Consider the following 21325-nt stretch of genomic DNA (forward strand, 5'->3'; position numbering starts at 1 on the left):
ACGGGATTATAAGGGGCTCTGTCGATGGTCAGAAAAATCAAAGGATTGATTTTAAGTGTGCCGTATTTTCCAAACAACACGATAATAACGACGGCCCGCTAGCCTGCGCTACCAAAAATAGTGCTTTGTTGTGTATCTGAGGGACGAAAGCTAAACCAGTTCCACACCACTGAAGCTGCAGCATTTTTACTAACCAGTTCTGGTTCATCCGTTTCATTCAACGATCCGCTTTCGCCCTTCTCATTCTGCGTCGCCGCCATGCTTTTTCCACCATGTGCGTATGAAAACAAAGGCAGTGCGCATGCGCGTTTTACCCATATTCTATTGCGATATTTCATTTTCTTGTCGTTGCCCAACATTATACCAGTATTACCGTGAACAGTGTGATATAGCCCAGCCCTAATTCCTTAGTATTAGACTAAGACCATTCTCTTTGCAATGACAGGCCCTAGGTACACAATGCACTTTCCACACTGCAATAACTGCTTATGAATTGCTTGAGGGACTCAACAAAGATCATCTGCCTCATCTTCAAAACACCCAGATCCTGATGAAGTATATCATCAGAACAAGGCTGATGCCCCATTCCACAGCATCCAAATGATAAAGCCCCAGTGCCAGACACCACTGTGATCACCCAGAGGTCCTATGTGCATTCCCCAACAGGGCAAAGCCTCAGGACAATATTAGGCTGGTGGTTTTAATGTGCCTGTTGATGCCCATTACTTCCCCATCATAATAATTTCAAGGAGTGTTAACCTTAAATGAAGACGCGGACATAAGACAGGATTTACAAGAACTCTGAAATGCAGGTGAAGACAGAGACAAGGAAAAGAGGTCTTTGTATTGACATTTGAATAAAATGTATAAATGCAGAAGGGAAGTCCCATCGTGGGTTTGTTGTTGTTGTTTTGTTCTTTGATAAAAACCAACTAACAGGTTTGTGCCAGTACTAATTTAAGCATTTAACGTTTTTGGTGCCAGAAATTCTGAAGCTTGTCTCAAAGAGCTTTAAGCTGCAATCAGTATTTCCCTCTAAAATCTATCTTGGTAAGAGTGAATAAAAAGCTTTGGAGGATTTGGACTCTCCAAGCAGTGTATAAGAAGCTTGGACAGTCATCAGAACCCCAAAAGAGAAAGATGGGGAATTGGATTCTCTCAAATAAATAAAGTACAAATAACACTGAGGAAGAAAAATAAACCCCAAATTAGGCACGCTAAGCTACCAGGAAATGTTTTAATCCAGGACGAGTTACATGGTTGTGATTCCTGAGCCTTACTGTATGTGCAGAGTTTCTTTTAATGATTATCTGCTGAAGAGGGAGCACTTTAACCCTCCCACATATTTGCAGAAATTTGAACTCTAACAATCACGTCTCCAGTATTCATTTGAGATAAGTCGTTTTTAGTAACCTGGGGAGAACTTAAAATAGCATACAAGTAGAAACACTTTATTACCACTGTTAGTTCATTTCATTCATTAGTTTATTCTAACAATATCAAAATGTAATCATAGTTTCTTAGTATAGTAGTTGTGCAACCATAAAGATGATTGTATTGCTTAATTCCAATAACTATAATATTTAATTACAAATGCAAAAAGTGACTTTAGTTTGAATCAGTCTCGCCTGTGTGAAATGTGGCAGAACGCAGTTTGTATTTTATAAATAAATAATGAAGTTGTTGCTGTTGTGTCACATGCATAAATGATATACGTTGGGGGTACGTATACGGTTGTTGGTGTTCTGCTCATACCCTTCATTCTGCAGGCACTCCATTTACTCATGCTATGTTTGAATAGCAAATATAAAAACCCAACAAGTTTTCACAGTTATCTTGGTGAGTCATGAGGATTGATGTGCTGGCACTGACTCTGGTCTGGTCTCTTCAAGGGTTGCCAGATATGTGTTGGTTTTAGGTGTATGGATTAGGGCAGTTTGAGTAAGTGCGAGCAAAGAATTCAAGAATTGGCACATTTAAGCACAAAACGGTGCTGGTTTAGATTCAACACTCAGACCCAAGTCAGTCTACAGAATATGGACATCTCATTTAATAATATATTCTTGTTTGCCAAATTTGGATGATCAAGTTTTTTGCCTGCTTTTTTTCCTTTTTTATAGTAATTCCTGTTAGTGCTTTAAATGCTGAATGCTGTAAATGATTGCCTGTGTTACATATCACACATCCAACAAGAAATTGCTCTGTCCTCTGTTGTTTCTCCAGAGGTTTAACTTTGTATCCCTACCCACTGATGTCCTGGAGATTGAGGTGAAGGATAAGTTTGCCAAGAGCAGACCAATCATCAAGCGTTTCCTGGGGAAGCTCTCGGTCCCGGTCCAGAGACTGCTGGAAAAACATGCCATCGGGTAAAACACATTTATGAGGATTTTCCCTGTTTAAATAAATGCAGCATGGCTGTCATCAGCTCAGGGGTTTGCTTGTGCTCAATGGTTCAATCTGTAGAGCTGTAAAAGTTCTCCTACATAAACTGGCCCACACAGGCTGTCCGTGAGGTAAATGATGTGGGTGGTTATAGCTGCTTTAAAAGCCATGTAACAGTCTGATTTTAGCTACTATGTTATTTTTACTTTTTTTTTACTGTATGTTTTTACCGAGTTTCTCCCTTCTCTCTCATTTACATACCCTTTCTAACTGTCGCCTGTCTCTGTGTTGTCCCCAGGGATCGAGTAGTAAGTTATTCCTTAGGTCGCAGGTTGCCTACAGATCATGTCTGTGGCCAGCTGCAGTTCCGCTTTGAGCTGACCTCCTCCATTCACCCAGGTACACCAGGCTTAATGCTATGTAGTAGTATGGACAGTTCACCTTGAATTAGTAGCTGTAGATTATGTAAGAGACTGAAAAGGACTTGGATATGCTGCAAGATTTATTTTATCTCCATAATACATTTTATAATATAAGATTTTAAACTGCTACTAATGTAATGGCACAACCATTGTACCCAGTTGCTGCCTTCAAATGGAACTTATACCGGCGGTTAATGTTAAAGTAACATCCATCAAATGTTCCACTGTTGGCTAACTAAATGATGTTTAACCGTACTATAGCAACTTTTGCACTGTGTGGTGACACTTCAGTTACAGGCATGCATTTTTAATTTCTCTTTGATATTTGGGCTGATTGGGTCCTGATGAATATAAAAACAAACAATTACCAGATGAGGATATTCGTTTAAAACAGTTCGATAGAAGAGTAGCAGTATAATGTCCTCATAAGTGCATATCAGGCCCTTGTAGAGCAAAATTGAGTATTTTGGTCTAAATAACCCAAAATGTGATGTTCACATATGTGGACGCCAGGTTCTAGGAAGTTAAAGAACATTAGCTGTACCGCACGGTCTGTCGTGTTATTTGTCAGATGATTCAGTAAAAAATACTGCAAAAGGCACCAGCAGCTCAAAGTTTAGTCTCTAATTAGCAGGTAAATCTTTGCTCTGTATCAGAGGCCACACACCCAGTATTTCTCTGAAAAATTTGTGATTTCACTTAAGTCACTGCACACTGAAGACAAAGCTCAGTTTGAAGGCAGCAACTTGAAAATGAAACTTATGAAACAGTGATGAAAGCGTGTACCTTTCTTTCTTAGACGATGAGGAGGTTTCCTTAGTCATAGAGGCGGCCTGTCCTGAGGGTGGACACGCAGCAGATGTCAACCATGCTGCTGATGCTCCCGATGATGACACACTGAGCGTGGGCCCTGACATGCCTGATCTTCCCTTGGATGCTCCTCCTGACCCTGAGACTTTACCTGAAGCAGCCTCCGCACCCAAGGAGGTCCAACCCGCTGAGAAGGAGCAGGGTGAAGCGACGTCACAGGAGGAGCAAGGAAGTGTGGAAGAGGAGACCACGGTGAGAGAGGAACCCTTGACTCCTGAGCCTCAGGTGGAGCAGGCGGAGGGAGAATCTGGTGAGCAGCAGCAGGAGGGAGGAGAGGAGGGGCAGCAGGAGAAAGGAGATGTGGAGCAGGGAGAGGAGACTGCAGCCCAAGCCGAGGAGGAGGTTACAGCAGAAGGAAGAGAGGCTGTGGATGAAGCACAGTCAGAGCCACACTCTGACTGTGCCGTAGCAGAAATGACTCTCGATGAGGCCACTGCTGTGGAGGCTCCCCCCGAGGAAAACACTGCACCCCAGGAGGCTCCTGTAGGCCCAGCTGAAGGGGCCCCGCAGGAGGTTGGAGAGGGAGGGGAAAGAAGCTGTGCCCCCTGCTCCTGCCAGTCTCTCTTGTCGAACTACAACTCCAATGCTCATTCACGCCGTAAAACCCGCCCCTGCTCCCTCCCGGTGTCAGAGCTGGAGACGGTGATTGCCTCGGCCTGTGGCGAGCCTGAGACGCCACGATCCCACTACATCCGGATTCACCACCTCCTTCACAGTCTTCCCTCGGCCCAGCACAGACCGCCCAGCCAGGAGGAAGAGCAAAGTGGGGAAGGAGTGAATACAGACAGCACTGTGGAGACAAACAGCACATCACCAACACATAAAACCTCCAAAGAGCAGGAGGGGCAGGAGGATGATGAAGAAGAGGATACATCACAGTCACCCTCTCAGGTAGGGGCAGTAATGGGCTGGTTAGACACTTGCTAACAAACAGAAGATGTTGTGGAGTCATTCTTACTATGTGGTGTATGCAGTGGAGCTTCTTAAGCTGGAGTTCCCCCAAGAAGTGTTGGCAGTACACCTGTTTAGCACATATAGCATGTAAGCTAGCTTTTCTCGATCTTCTGTGCTCATACTGTCTCTTTGGTTTAGTGTTAGCTATAAACCAAAATGATCCAAATTAAATTGTTCCAACTGAATTTGAATAGCGTGCTGTTTATGAGACAGGGAATTGCCCGGTAGCACTGAGATCAGCTGATGTGCTGGGATTGCTCACACGATGCATGATTTATTTTAGAAAGCTGTGGCAGCATAAATCCTGTTCTCATTCTGCACTTAACATACTGAAGGGCTAACCCACTCATTCACTCTGATTCACCTCTGCTGAAGAGTAATAAAAGATCTGTGTCTTTAAACTCGTGCAGGTTCTGGGGTGTCCGGGCCCCTGCTGTCGGCGCTCGCTGCCCCGCAGCCTCTCCATTGAGCGCCTCTCTGAGCTGAATCAACTTCTGGAAGGTGAAGGATTTGGAGGAGGCCACACAGCAGTCAGGAGGATCTCCCCTTCCTGTCCAGAAAGCGAGGAGGGGGATTCCAGCAATGGAGGAGGAAGGAGGGCTGGCGGCAGCGCCCACAGAGCTCCAGGTGAAAGCGAGTGCGAGTTTTGTGACACCTCCTGCTACAGCACCTCGTGCTACAGCACCTCCTGTTACAGCACATCATGCTACAGCAACTCCGGCTATGAGGGGAGGGGGCGGTTTTGCAGCCACACCCGCCTGTCTTCGGTGGAGAGTAACCGGCTCTCCAGCAGCACTGTGTTCTCCTCCCAGGAAGAGGAAGATGAGGAGAGCGCCTTTGAGTCAGTACCTGATGGAAATCACGGCCCTGACGGAGAAGAGCAGGGCGGGGCAGAGAGGAGGACGGGCAGATGGAAGGAGACCAGGAGCGGAGAGCAGGGGGATCCAGCTGTGGCGGGGCCCAGTGATCAGAACAGCATCGGTGAGATTGTCTCAGAATAACTCTTTCACCTCCAGCTTTCAAATTAGACTAGAACACTAGGCAAGCAACACATTCAGCTTCGCAGGAAGTTACCTTACCGGCCATATATAAAGTGAAGCTTTTCCCCCAATGCCTACTATGTTGGCCTATTCTTATAGAGACAAATACGCTAGCTCACGCTTCTCTAAAGCTTTCTTGTCTCATTGTCTGGCATGAGGAGAAAATTGACTTTCTTTTTTGTTGTTTGGCCATTTCTAGAATGAAATTGAACCCACAATGATTAATTTCCAAGACACTCAACTGGATGTTTTTTATGTTTCTTCTCCTTCTTTAGTCAGTACGATGACTTTTAGCTGTTCTAACACTGGTGTGTGGGTCCCTCCCATGGCTCCAAAAAAGCTCTGACATATGGGGAAGTGGAAATCCAGGGGATGTCCTGTTGAGCGTGTGGAATGATGGAGAGAATCATTTGAGATCTGTGAGTGTTGAGATGGGTCTCTGTGGATTGTCTCAGGCTCGTGTGCAGAGGTTCAGTCAGCTCAGCAGCTTAGGTTCAGCCGTGTCATGTTCATGAAGCATTGTTCTTCTGGGGGTCATAGCTGTCATTGGGGGGGGGGGTTGTTTTCATGGAGCGGTGCCTCAATGTTCAAGTGAAGCCCAAATGAATACATGTTCCTACTAATATTCGTTTTAGCCAATTTAATGTAACTTTTTATCTACCAGGTTTTCACCGAAGGCTTCTGTTTACCTTCTGGGAGATTCAGGCTCTGCTTGTTAATGGCCCTCACTTTACTTCCTCAGAAAGGAAAATTCTGAAGTGACAAATTATTTAAGTATAAGCTGTAAACGTATATATTTAAGTATAAACTGATTGACTGTGTTTGACTGGATTTTTTTTACTATGTTGGTCATTTTTGTATATTTGTATTTTTTACATGACGTTGCCTGTAGAGAGTGAAAGCTGGATACACACACAGTTTTGCAGAACCCTGTAAGACTTCCTTTTACTAAAATGTTTTCAAACCCTCTGCAGAGTTCGATAGCTGTCTAGTTTTCTTCTTCCTGCTTGTTACGATTATATTCTTGCACACAAAGATTGTTTTTCCCCCCATTTTGGATTTGAATGCTCTTGGCTTGAATCTGCTTTTATCACTTCTCTGATATTTAATTTGGTTGTGTGATTATGGGAAACCTTTAAGTGTGTTTGGGTTTTTAAGACTTGGACCAGTACTTGGTTATTTATGCAATTTTCAGAGCTTGATGAAACCATGGGTTTCTCCATCCAGATCTGAATTTCTGTCAAGTGTGGGTGCTGTGTCGAGTTTGTGTGAATGATCTACAAAAACATATATGGGAAGATTTTGTGTGTGGGTGTTCAGCCTCCGCTAGCATGATGGAAACTGAGCAGAAGACCAAATAAACAAGAAAGTGAATGAGTAGTGCTGTGACAAGAGTGGAGTTTCCTCGGTTGCCTCTATTAGAGTGACTGTAACTAGCTAATCATAAGGTTTGATCCCTAGCTCCTTCGGTCTGCATGCCAATGTGTCGGGCAGCTTAGGATAGAGCATTCATTGTGTGTGTGACTGGATGAATGAGGCTGTAGTATTTGTGATTTGAGTGCTTAAATTGGGCAGACAAGCAATATTTAAACATAAGTCCATTTGCCATTTATTCTTGGACCAAGTTTGTGTTGGCCTTGTGGGTGTGTGTTGGACTGCTTACCTGTTATAACAGATGGTTTGTTACCCCGAACCATCTGGACAGTTGTCCTTGGTAACTCTTTGGAAAAGGACAGGCAGGTGAGTAAATGAACCATGTGTCATTCACAGGCTCTTACTTTCTATCTCACTTTTAGAATAACCACATCCACAACAATCATGCCCCTGCGCGTCCACAGCAGCTATCTGTGGGTGAACTGTGGGGCTGTGTGGGCAAAGCAAACCCACAGGTATCCCGTTTTGGCCCCAATTGGAGGCAGTCCAGCTTCAAAAACCATGTGGACCCCTTGTAGGCTAGCCCATGTGGCTCCCACAGCAGTTTTACCCTTTTGCGGTTTAGCCCATGCAGGGCCAATGTTAGTTTTACCTGCAAGGTCCCCATCATGGATTGTTGGGTCATTGAACCATAGAACCACATAGGGCTGGGCGATATGACCCAAAATTCATATCTCGATATTTTTTAGCTGGATGGCGATATAAGATATATATCTCGATTTTTTTTTTAAGCCATAAAGTAAGAACAAAAAGAGAGTTCTTAGTCAAAGCTGTGTCCCAGATGTCACACAGGCACTTTTATTAACATACAGCACAGATGTACATGAAAAATTACTCAAAATTAAATTATGAGCATTCATTAAATAATAATGCTCCATAAATAAAAGAAAACAAGGTTGTTTTTGTGCTAAACAAAGAGCTCACAATTGTGCAGTCAAAATGTAAACTAAAAGACGCTGAGCGTAATAACAAAGACAGACAGATTTTACAGCTGCTCTGTTCCCAAGTTTTACTGTGTGACTGACAGCCTGGAGTTTGAAATCCGCTTCATAACCACGTCTCTTACAGGTGCCATTTATGGTCCTTATACACACACAATACGGTAATATTACGTTGATGCACAGTACGTATCACTCCGCGAAGCTCCTCGGTAGCCGTAATGCGCCGACAATCTATCAAGCGGTGCAGCTCCGTAGCTTACCAAAGTCGTACTCAAACATTTTTGACAGATTGCTGAACGCCGTGTACCACATAAAATCGGTTCGCGGCCACCAAGCACAACCAGAATTCATACATAAGGCGCGCTATCAACTTTTGAGAGAATGAAAGGATTTTAGGGTTAGCGCGGTTAGCTCGTTAGCATGTTTAGCTCGTTAGCACGTTGACGCCGTCCAGCCCCACGCATGGGGCGATGCGCAGTAACTCGTTAACGGAGATTTGCCGTGTCCGTCTTGTCGCTGCCTGCACGTGAAGCGATGGGGTAGGAGGGGGAGTTGTCTTCAGTGAAGGCGAGGCGGAGTAACGTTGCGTAGAGACAAAAGTGGACGAAAGAGAGGCAAACTTGCGGCTCCACAACTATAATTATAACGTAACATAGACTATATCGATATAAAGGATATTGTCACATCTTATATCTCGTATAAAAATATATCGATATGTTTTAAAAACTCGATATATCGCCCAGCTCTAGGACCACATAAAAGATTGAAGTCGCCACTGTAGTATCCCCTGGTAGTTTGTGATGCCATGTTATTGTAAGGCCATGTTGATATTTTGAAACTGGATGTGATGGAGAGGAACACTGCAAGCCTATACAGGGGTTAAAATGGAATTTGGCAGGTGGAGGAACACTAATATCCAGTGCAGCAGTACAGAATGGCGGGAAAACAACAACTTTGAAATAAGACATAAAATCTGCTTTGTAAGCTCCAGCAGATTTATTTTCCTTACATATGGGGATAAGCTGAACTGTGCTGCTGCTCTTAGGTTTGCTGGTCTTTGTGGGTGTAACTGAATTCTATAACATTTAAGCAGACAGATCAGCTTGAATTCAAATTTATGTCTGCTACCCTTGATTTAACATTGACCATGAGCACCACAGGCTGCTTTGACAAGTCCATTGTAGTACATTACTGTTAACTTTATTACCACACTTCAAACTAATGCTTTTAACTGGCAATAAACTACATTAAACTGTCATGTATTCTCATTTAACCTTTCAATAACAAAATTATATTACTTAAATTTGTTTTTTCATATTTTTAAAGATTTGAAAAACAATTTTAACTATGCCAGTCCTTAACTTTGAAAATTTCTAATCTTTCTCCTCGTTCTCTCTCTCTTACATCTGATCACTGATTACTGTCCTTGGCACACTTTAACTTCTGGGAAATCCAGCCTCTGTACCTTTAACTCCCAAGCATATTGTGTTCCAAACTGCACAAAAAGTTTGTGTTTTGTGGTATTTGTTGAGATTTTTGAAGCAATTATAAACATTACTTCATATGTGCTCACTCACTTCTGTAATGCTAGTCACCTCTGTGGTGAATTTCCATGATTAAAACTTTACTGCCATCTACCAGCATGAACATCAGCAGGAAGAAATGTTCCTCTGTCTTTATTGAACTGCTCGATTTGATTACTTATTAATTGAAGGTGCCAGAATGTTGTTTCGGATTCTCCTGGTTTACTTTAACTTGTGTGCTTTTGGAACTTTAGACTAGTTTTATTATTAAAATCTGCTTTTCCACTATAGAAACTTTATAGCCTGTAATTGGAGCTTTCTATAATCTCAGCCTATGAGAACCTTTAAGGCAAAGGTGATCCGTCCAGCTTTGCCTTCCAACTATATTTTACAAGAGGTAATGATAGACATTGGCCATCTCCACCCTAAAGCCCAAGCACTGAAGCCTTAAATCATCTCACCTCTCTTTTTTAATATATATATTAGTGCTGTCAGCGTTAATCTCGTTAAAGTGACGTTAACGCCATAACTGCATTAATGCGGCAAATCTCAATTAACGAGTTACACACAGTGATGCATATCATGGCCTTCCGTCACAGTCCTACCTCAACAGTGATGTTTCTGTGTTTTGCAATGTATGTACAGCCAGTGTGTACTCATGTTAAAGACATTTGATGCCTGAGCATCAGTGCTTCTCCTTGGTGATCAATGTTTCTTTTTTAGTGGAAGGAAAGCTTGCTCATTAATGTGATAGCATTTTATGGATTACATTTCCCTCAGGCTGACTCCAGCTAATCCTATCACAATCCCATCTCAAAGCATGCTATGTCTGTTTGCACTTCGCATTAACACACATTTTCCTTCATCCAGACCACATACTCACTCACCATTTTACCATTTTACTAGCTGATGGAAAAGCTGTTAGAGACTATTTCAAAACAGTCTGCAAGTAATAGTAACTATATATATATATGTAAATGGAGACAGCGTTTATTGTTGGTGGGGCAATTAGCTGAAAGACTAACTTCTAGCTCTTGTTATTGGTGCTGGTGGTAGAGTAGTTCAAAAAGAGATTAAAGGAATGTGGTTGGCAGATGGGCATGATTTGTTTATGTGTCTGCAGGGCATGAAAGATGTTCCAAGAAATATTTTCATTTTTTAGATACTCTTGTCTACCAATTTCATTATAAATAAAAATGATTTAGATTATAATCTCAGAAGTTGACATAACTGCAACATGAATGTCATGGTAATTTGGGACACTGTTGGTAGTTTCTCTTTGCCAGCAAAAGGATTTATTTGACAGCATTTACTGACCAATACTCATAACATTTGAAAATTTGTGCTCAGTTCATGCCAGGCAAGAAACCAATTTAAATAAACAGTATCAATTCTGCCAAGACGAATGGTCAAATATCCAGTGAGAATTATGCCAGGAGCTTGTTTTGAGATGCAACTTGTACAGATTTATTTACACCCAATTCTTGAGTTGCTAAAGACCTATGCTGCACAGTCATTTCACCTTCCTATTATTAAAACCCAAAATTAACATGACATTCATGCTCATCAGTATAAGCACCTTTATGACCCCAACTGTATATTAAGCTAATGTAAAACTAGCAAGATAAAGACAAGTATCAGGTTCTCAAATTTAACAACAGGAAATGTTCTGATTCGAAAACAAAATGAATTTGTTATTAAAATTGTTGAGAATAAATATTCTTTTTTAACCTTTCATTGGTAAACTGACACATTGGTATTTCAGCTTTCACTGATTTTTCTTTAACCTTATTGATTTGATAAACAGTTACAGTAGCATTAGCCAAATATATGCTAACATTACATGTCATTAACTCTATGACATCTATATATGAAACATTGGGCATGTCTGTCTACAGCCTCAGTGTTCACATATCTAACTAACAACACATGGGGATTCCACATCTATGTGGGCAAAGTCCAGTTTATTCCCAGTCTTATAGTTGGTACAGAATATCCTTGGCCCTATGGTAATTCACCCCGTGCTGTTTCTCTAATGTCCTGTAGGCTCAAGCTTCTCCCCTCCTGTTGGCCATCTTCCAGTCCTGCGACCCAGCCATGACCTAAACCATTTTCCTGCTGCCACTGACCAAGCCTTACCTCCAAGTAAGAACCAACAGCTCCCAGTCTTACTCTGGAGTCTCATGCTAACACTCTGAGTGTTTGTGCTGTGTGTGCATGCCGCCACATTTATTTGCTTTCCAAATACATTCCTTCTCCTCTGTGTTTCTTATCATTGTCTCGTCTCTCCTTACGTACTCATCGAGCTTTGAACATACAGCTTCATACTGCTCTCTGCTTCATGGTACATGGTTGGAGATTTACTCTGAGTAGGATTGTTGGATGGCTCGCTGGCCTATACTGATAGGCTGTCAGAAAGCCTAAACTCAACCGAGCCGTTACATCATCACTGAGAGTCCCCAATCACTGTTTCCCCTGCAAGCACCATTTTTCTCACACAGTACTGTAAAAGTACTGTATTTGTAAAAGAGAAACTGCTGCTGAGTTTTTTCCAATTGTAATGTTTTTGTGCTTACAGCATCACAAACCTTTTTTGTTTCATTCATCCATCCATTCTGCTTGGTCTGATAAATATCCCTACAAGCCAGAAAAAACCAGCATGTAAATATGGAGTGAACTGAAAGCCTACAAAAATGTGAGGAGTAATTAGTAATAAGGATTGTTTGGGAATGTTTTCCTGAGGACTATAATAATGTCAAATTTGCAATTTGCGCCATTGGTTTTTCCAGTGCTGTAGACTCTTTTTGGACCACACTTGACTTCCAATCAGTTGTCATGACGTCCTGCTCATCTGTGCACTGCTCACAGAGCTCACAGAATCTTTTATCTTTGAAAATCAGATATGACCATGAGTTAAAAGTATTTCATTTTGTAATTCATAAAAGCCACACTCTAGTTTCAATATTAATTCCTTCTTGATGTTTAGTATGTGGATTCAAGAAGCTTTCTGCAGACAGGCTGGATGTAGTGGTCTTACAACACATACAGTCAAGTACTATGTTTATAATATATCTTTTCTTTTGAAGAGAACAGGTGAGTGACATTATTCGATCACTAAAATCTGATCCAGACCACCTAGAGCCCAGAATAGAACAAGACTGTTACCTAGATTAGAGATACTAATTCCCTAAACACAGTCAGGACAGCTAATAAAGGCTGCTCAAGAGTGTTTGTGCGCGTGGGCAGGCAGAGCAGTCATGAAAAACAACACAGGGGTTTTTCGTCCTTTGGGAGCATTCTTCATCTTCCTCCTACTCCCAAAGCAGTTAGACAGAGCTGAGGAAAGCTGCAGTGGTACTAGTCCGACACGTTCACATTATCGCTATTAAAGGGCTAAACAAATCCCGGATGTGGCACTACAAGACTGATACTGCTGTCTATCCGGGTGTTAAGTCTGACGTCACTAGCCGTGTCTGGGTCTAAACTCCGCTGCAGGTCCATATATCAAACGATCACTGTGGCATTACTGAGAGTTGAAAAACTGTCTAAAGTCTTTCATCTTTAATAAAATGATCAGCGTTCTGCTCTACCAGGTGTAACAATTGAGTTTAACATCCAGGCATCCATGAAAACGGAATTTATGACATTTAACGGAGTTAGAAGTTAGCAGGGAGTTAGCTCGCTAGCTTCTATCTAAATACAATATAGCATGTCCTGACTGCGGGGTTTTGGAAACAAATTAAAACGTACAGCTCTGCTATCACTTCCAGCATAAATGAAGACAGAAAACTAAACAGCAGTGACGTTTGTAGGGTTACTGAAGTTTGGCTAGCTGGTATATAATGATGTGCTACGTGACCGCTAGCGACACAGCTATGTTAGCATAATATAAACAAGCTAACTTTTTTTCCACTCGATAAAATGGTAATGGTAAATGGCCTGCATTTGTATAGCGCTTATCTAGTCCATAGGACCCCAAAGCGCTTTACACTACATTCAGTCATTCACCCATTCACACACACATTGGCGATAGCAAGCTACATTGTAGCCACAGCTGCCCTGGGGCACACTGACAGAGGCGAGGCTGCCGGACACAGGCGCCACCGGGCCCTCTGACCACCACCAGTAGGCAAACATGGGGTTAGTATCTTGCCCAAGGATATTTGGCATGCAGCCAGGATGCAGCCTGGGATCGAACCACCGACCTTCTGATTAGTGGCTGACCTGCTCTGCCACCTGAGCTACAGTTAAAAGTTAACGTGAGTGTTCTCGGTGGTCAGGAACAAATGTAATCGCATGGCAGGATGCTGTAAAAGGACCAAACTTCAGCCAGGAGGACAACTGAGATAATCCATCCACAATACGAGGTTAGTCATTCATATACTGCTGCATGGGCTGGGCTGTAGTTACATCCTAAGGTTTTAAAAACTGAGCTTAAATAAATGATTAGCGGTAATAAAAGCCGAGGGAGGTCAACAGTGATCACTGACTGTTTTAGGAGCTTTTTGAGATCAAATAGAAGAAAATACAAAACATTAAACATGTTAACAACACAAAAGCCACATTAAACGCAGACTACTTTAGGCCCGGAAGCAGGATTCGTCACGTCATCACTTAACGACTGAATAGCTACATTTAACAACAAGCAGCAGCCTCCAGGGCAAAAAAAATGAAGCAAACCTAGAACTGCCCAAAGATGCAGTTTCTGTAATTGCCACTTAAGGTTGGCTTCAAAGGCAAGTGAGTCCACATAAACCTGTGTTAAAATGCCCACTTTTAAAGCAAAAATAAACATGGTTCTTACAAAATACCAAAATCTATATATCGAGCGTTCCTCTTCCTACAAGCTGTGTTTTTTTTAACTCATTCATTTGAATGTTGTTAAGACTTTGAGGTATGACAGCTTTGATTGACAGGTTGATTCTAATAGCTGGTGTTTACTCCAAAGCCTCACTCAGAACTGAACCTCTTCTCTACATGTGTTTGGTTTTAAGGGAATCATCTTTCAGGTAATATGGACTAGAAGTTGGGTAGTAGTAGTTTCTTGTAGTCCTAAAAGTACTACTGAGTGCTTAATAAAGTTTGCCTTCGATATAGTTAGGACTATGTGGTAATAGCATTTAATATTTATATATAACAAACTGAAGACATTTGCTATCTCATCATCTGTCATTTGTCATGTCAGAAAGGACCTCACACCATTACACCTTACTCATCTTAGACATTGCTGTCAAGGGTTTGGCTTATTTCTTTGAATGTTTTTTTTTTGGTTTGATTCATTTTATATTTATTGCACCAGCTGGCAGTTTTCTTAGGATTGAAAGCCTTACCTTTACTCCTCCAAACAAACCTCTGGCAACTAAAGCACTCAACATTTGTCTCATCCATCCATCCATCCATCCATCCATCTTCTTCCGCCTATCTGGGCCAGGTCGCGGGGTCAGTAGACTAAGCAGAGAAGCCCAGACCTCCCTCTGGCCACCTCCTCCAGCTTGTCGGGGGAACACCAAGGCGTTCACAGGCCAGCCGAGAGATGTAATCTGTCCAGCGTGTCCTGGGTCTGCCCCGGGGCCTCCTCCTGGTGGGACATGCCCGGAACACTCACCCAGGAGGAATCCTTGTCAGATGCCCGAACCACCTCAACTGCCTCCATTCGATGTGGAGGAGCAGTGGCTTTACTCTGAGCCCCTCCTGGATGGCTGAATTTCTCACCCTATCTCTAAGGGAGAGGCCACCCACCCTTCGGAGGAAGCTAATTTCTGCCGATCCGCCATCTCGTTCTTTCACTCACTACCCACAGCTCGTGACCATAAGTGAGGGGAGGGGCGTAGATCGACCGGTAAATTGAGAGCTTCGCTTTTACACTCAGCTCTCTCTTCACCACAACAGACCGGTGCAGCGTCTGCATCACTGCAGCCGCAGCACCATTCCGTCTGTTGATCTCCCGCTCCCTTCTCCAGTCACTTGTGAACAAGACCCCGAAATACTTTTAATCTCATCATAGATTAAAAATGTCTTCCAGAAGGATTTTCCTTTGTCTATGTGGTCAGCTGGAGGTTTTGTTCAAATTGTCAGTGTGCTGTATTTGGATGTAAGGTTTCTTACCGGAACCATCTCCATCAATAATGATAATAATATCTTTGTTTCCATGACACTGGTTGTTCAGGCAGTTTCGTTCCTGTGTCATGGCGGTTTCCTGGTTGTTTCTGACCATTTGGTTCTCTGAAGTTGCTGCACCTCCCAGTAACTTGTATACCTGTTAGCTCGGATGATTTTGGAATCTGCAGTTCTTAAAATTTCTTTGAGAGACACTGCTGGCTTGTTTAAATCTCCAGCACTCCATCCCAGAACTGCACAGAGTTTCTGCTATGTTTTACTTTACTGTGTGCTTGTCAGTCCTACAAGTGCCCTCAAACACACCTTTTAGCTGTTGTAGAGTAGAAGGTACCAGCTGTTGTCAATTATGGTCACAAGCATGGTAATTGTTGCTAACTAATGATTACATTTTATGACCTTGGCTTTGATTTGATTCTGGAACCTTCATTTTCACCAAGTGTTTATCTCAAAATATCAAAAATAAATTTGAATTTGTGTAACATATTCTTAAGAATGTGCTTGGTACAATTATTGAGCTTTGAAAAGAGAGCAGGTCACACTAATTATCAAAATTAGTGTGCCCTAAAATTAGCAGCCAAAGTTTGGCATCCATGAATGCATGTACATTTCAAACTGTAGCTGTAGTTTATTAAATTAAACCTGCAAAAATAAGTAAACTGCTGGATTTCTGTTACTTCTTTGTTTTTTTTGTCACTAGAAGACATTTCCAGTCTGGTTGCCTAGGTAACACGCTGACATATTTATCACCATATCATATGTCAATCAACAGTATCCTTTGCTCTCTCTGGCAGTCACTTCAATCACTTGTGTTGAAATTCAGCTCAAGATCTGCCCTCTTTGCTTTGCCAGCAGTTATTTTGCCTGCCGTTGCTTGAAGTCGCAGAATGCCATTGGCTTTCTATGGTGCCTGGTCGCCCTGTCACTGTGAATTGCTTCATGTGTGGACACTGGAGCTGTGCTTCCGCCAATAACTTTATGTAATAAACTGCCCTCTGTCACCACAGACTGGGAAGCTCGGATTGACAGCCATGGCAGAGTTTTCTACGTGGACCATGTCAACCGGACCACAACCTGGCAGAGGCCGAGCCATGCTACCAAATGTAACCATGGCATACCTCGCTCAGGGTCCACACATCAGATGGAGCAGCTCAACAGAAGGTCAGAATAGGAACACGCAGAGAAAACTCCAAGTGTAAGACTGCAGCAGTTCTGTCTAGACCCGTCAAAATAAGATACATTTCTTAACTGCAGTGATTTATATTCGTTGGTATTGCTCTGGTACCTCCGCCTGCTATGCAGCAAGCAGTAAGAATGCCTCATTATTAAGTTAGCATGGATGGAGGATCTGGAGTCCAGACGGTTGCAAAGAGGCTTGCAGATGCACAGTTAGTGTATGAAGAGAAAAGGGAGGGAAGTGGATCACTTGAGTGATCAGCTGGTGTGGGCTAGCACAGAGATCAGTGAATGTGGGTCGCAGGTTATAATGGACCTTCGTCCTGCCAGTAACTATGTTTGCTTTACTTCCATAAAACATGGAAGGATTATGAATGAAGTGTGGAAGAGAAGAGACACTTGGTATCTTCTCAATGAAATGTACTTTATAGTAATTCGATTAAAATGACCAGAATACATACATTTCTTAATCAATTGGATTTTTAGTCTTTATCCATGTCATAATTTATAAACATAGTTTATAAACATTTTTGACAGAAGTAAATGTGTTTTTCTGTGTCAGATCTTTATTTTGTAAGTACATTAGTCAGATATATCTAAAATATTTGTAATAAAAATATAATAATGTACAAATTAGAAGTGGAAATATAGTGTAGCTGAAACTATCTATGTAAAGTACAAATTGCAGCCAAACCACCAGTTTGAACAGAAAGGTGAGGTAGCACTCAATAGTCTGAGCCTGTGCAGTAAGATAAACTAATGTGGAGTCAGGGTGACATCTGGTGTCTGGAAAAGGGATCGAAAACATGAAGTAGTAAATATGATGTGACATGAGACAGAAATGGACACTTTTGAAAGGTTCTCAGATTCCTGGCTGTCGTTTATTATGCAGGTACCAGAACATACAGAGGACTATGGCCACAGAAGAGAGTGGAGGGAGTCAGAGGACTGAGCGGAGCAGCAGTACTGAAACTGATCCTGACTCCACTCAGACAGGTACAGCACTGAGCCCTCTCATGCTTTACACTCACACGGCCTGCGCCTTTTAATACCACCGTCATTACGCATGAAAGACAAGTGTCCTGATGTGTGCTGGGTTATGTTGTGTAATTGTGAAGGTCCTGCCTATGTGTATGTGTTACTGCAGGTTCTGTTTTCTAAAGCAATGCTTTAAATGTTGTGGACTGATGCTATATGTATGCACTGGCACAGAGTACATGACATCACAGTCAAAAATCATGTTGTGTTAGCAACAGTTTGAAAATACCACCTATTCAGCTTGTCCTCCGCCTCCATCTGACACACTAGCAATCATATTCCTGTAAACCCTCTAATATTTTACATGAACATGGTTTATAATTCGCTCTTGTATAGTTGGGATGCTGAAATTACCTGATTGTCTTAAATGATGAAAAAAAACTGTAGCAGTTGCACTTTAATGTACATCAAACTGCATGGGTTGGTTTACAAAACAGTAATAAATAGTAAAGATTTCATTATATAAGCTCCCTAAATGGCCTGTTGCCTGTTTGCAGGCCCCGCCTCCCCTGTCAATCAACAGAAGATCAGCCATCTCCTCCAGTCTCCTGCTGTCAAGTTCATCACACACCCAGAATTTTTTACTGTGTTGCACAGCAACTATGTGAGTATAAACATACAAAAAGATACGTACAAGCACATATTATATGTTTATTGAACCAGGAGCCCTTTGTTGGGCTTTTTCACTGATGTGGATATCTTGCTGTCACAGTACTGTTCTTATCCAGGGTGAAATACTGTAGTATTAAGTCGTTTAATGGGTTTATTAAGAGTCCCACGCTCGATAATTTTTGGTGACTATAATTTGTGACTATAGGCAGCGTACCGGATGTTCACCAGCAGCAGCTGTGTAAAGCACATGATCCTGAAGGTGCGCCGTGATGCCAGAAACTTTGAGCGCTACCAACATAACAGGGACCTTGTGGTCTTCCTCAACAAGTTTGCAGATAGTCAGCTGGAGCTGCCAAGGGGTTGGGAAATCAAAACAGACCCCCAGGGCAAGGTAGGACAACTCGCCCACATGAATGCCCTTTCAGCAAATGTCAGCGCCTGATAGTCAGCAAGTCCTTGTGCTTGGAAATGTTGGTGAAGCGATACGTCATGGAGCTGAGAGGACCTTCATAAGCACTGTCTGTTTCCACCACATGGTGGTTATGTGAATTTATTTTACGATATAGACCGAGGATGGCATTTAACAGTTGTTATACTTACGTGGATATTTAATGAATCCCAACAGTTCTAGGGTGTTCTTTTCTTTTTAAATGAGCATTACTGATCCATTTATCAATGCCAAATAAGAAATGTACACTTTCTAAATATTTCAATAGTAGAAAATTTGATAAAGACACTTATTTTGACGAAACTCTTGGCCCTGGTCAAAGTTGACCTGGACCGCACTGTTAAGGCATGAAATATGAACAGTAAGTAAGGGCTCATGGGAATTTCTATGTATTTAGACAGAAACAGGTTTTCAGACTGCATATAATTGCCAGCATGACCCCATTTAAATTCAATATAGTAGCAGATTTATCTGTTTGACTTCTCTGACACACTGAAATAGCTTTGAAGACATCAACTGACTGAGTGCTCGCCAACCTGGTCCTCTTCTTTGATGCAACTATTTGATAGTCAACAAGATCACAGATCCATTGCACACGTTACAATAATTCTCGTTTTCCATTATGTGACTACACTGAACCAGCTCAGTGCTCTCCAGATTACCTTTGTGTATTTAATGCAAATGTTCAAGTTTGATTTATTTATTTTATGCTGTTGGAACCTCTCATTTTGAATGATTAACAACAGCAAAGAATATGAGTGTGTTTTCTGTTATCAATCAACATGTTTGCTTCAGTCCTTTTTTGTCTGTCTCTTAGTCTTTCTTTGTAGATCACAACAGCCGAGCCACGACCTTCATCGACCCTCGGATACCTCTGCAGAATGGCCGGCTGCCTGGCCACCTCGCCCACAAACAGCACCTGCAGAGACTACGCAGCTACAGCGCCGGGGAGGTACTCTAACCCATCTGCATCTGTCGGTTTACAAATACTCAGAAAATGGCAGCGGTGTCGGACAGGACCGGATCAGATTCTCAATTAGCAGCACGCCCTGCTCGATCCTGCTGGGTGGCAGCATTTGGGCCAGCTCCTCCCCTGGCTGGCCCGGTCACGGTTCCACCATGCCGCCTCCGGGGTTTCGGCACCAATGTGACACAGATGACGACCCTACCACACTTTTTGCTTTTCTTTATTTACTCTTTCCGCACGCGGTCGCTGTGCACAATCACACGGCTCGGCTGCAGCTTTTCAGGTCAGCCGCCGAACACATGAACAACAACCACATTAGACAGACACAGACTTTAAAGCCAGCGAGGCGTGATTGCGGATGCTGCTCAGGTGCGTCACCTGCAGCGTCACCGCAGACCTTGCCGCGCGACAAGAGTCTGAAAAGACAAAAGAGTCATGTCTGTTTTTAACTTAAACAAGAATCGCTGGAGTAGTGGTCATGTCCTGAAACATTTTATTCCACAACTAGACGTCCAACGCCATCGTTATTTGAATAGCTTCTCCATCCAAACTGCCTCCAAAACTGAGTGGATGGGCTTTTCCACCTATTAGTGAATTTTCCTCATGTTTCCAGTCATAAGAGGAAATTCACCTCCTTTTCCAATTTTTCCAGATCAAAGCCCCTTAGTCTTTACTGAAGGACTAGCAATCTGTTTTGTTGGGAATAAAGCTTGAATAAGAAATAATTCAAAATAGAGCACTGTATCAATGCACTGCTTATCAGTGTTCCTTATTTTGTTTTTCTCTGACTGCATCAAACCAAATTTTAAGTGGGGTCTCCATCCGTGGATTCGTTTGGCCAAGGCGCTGTTGCTTATTATAGCTTGTAGTGAAATATCACATGACATTTGGCCCTCTATCTTTCCACTGTGCTGGACGGGTTGGGTAAGATATTAAAACATTTATATTTGGCAGAGAATGAACGCAGTGCTCTTTAAAGAGCCAGTTGTAAAGTCTTACAATGTAATATGTTTATTTTGACAGCTTCTGCTCTTTGTGCAATATACATGTGAGGCTGAATAAGGGCAGAATGCTGACTCACAGGTGGAATGAATGAAAGGCTCACCTTTAATGACAGTCCAAAAAACATCAGGGAAAACATGGCAGCACAGCAGCGCGTCACAGCAGAGTACTGAGACAAACTGAGACTTCAAATACAGCCAAAAACATGAAACACGAGGCCAAAGGACCGTGACACATTCCTAAACAAGGATTCAATCTTTGAAATTAAAGGTTCAGAATTCATTGATACAGTATTATTGAGATTTGGGGGCACTCACCTCAAAATACTTCACTGAATCTGGTTTTATTTTCAATTTGGACTCTAACAAAATGGTAATTAACATATGTGCATAATTAACTTAA

The 21325-nt window shown here is 42.3% G+C and overlaps 1 protein-coding gene across 2 annotated transcripts in view; it reads left to right on the forward strand.

Moving 5' to 3' along the window:
• Nucleotides 1-21325, forward strand: part of hecw1a (HECT, C2 and WW domain containing E3 ubiquitin protein ligase 1a) — an 89893-nt gene that overhangs the window by 49952 nt on the left and 18616 nt on the right. Inside the window, exons 7-16 of one of the 2 annotated variants that reach the window (XM_026179142.2) lie at nucleotides 2224-2366; nucleotides 2681-2781; nucleotides 3604-4565; nucleotides 5039-5609; nucleotides 11613-11711; nucleotides 16688-16841; nucleotides 17749-17852; nucleotides 18392-18498; nucleotides 18712-18897; nucleotides 19772-19906. In XM_026179142.2, coding sequence (XP_026034927.2) covers nucleotides 2224-2366; nucleotides 2681-2781; nucleotides 3604-4565; nucleotides 5039-5609; nucleotides 11613-11711; nucleotides 16688-16841; nucleotides 17749-17852; nucleotides 18392-18498; nucleotides 18712-18897; nucleotides 19772-19906 — 2562 coding nt within the window. Of the gene's footprint in view, nucleotides 1-1687; nucleotides 2367-2680; nucleotides 2782-3603; nucleotides 4566-5038; nucleotides 5610-11612; nucleotides 11712-16687; nucleotides 16842-17748; nucleotides 17853-18391; nucleotides 18499-18711; nucleotides 18898-19771; nucleotides 19907-21325 lie in introns of those variants that run through there. The other variant, XM_080305872.1, reaches the window with a different exon arrangement.

This window comes from Astatotilapia calliptera, chromosome 9 (genome assembly GCF_964374335.1).
Source record: "Astatotilapia calliptera chromosome 9, fAstCal68.1, whole genome shotgun sequence".
NCBI lineage: Eukaryota > Metazoa > Chordata > Actinopteri > Cichliformes > Cichlidae > Astatotilapia > Astatotilapia calliptera.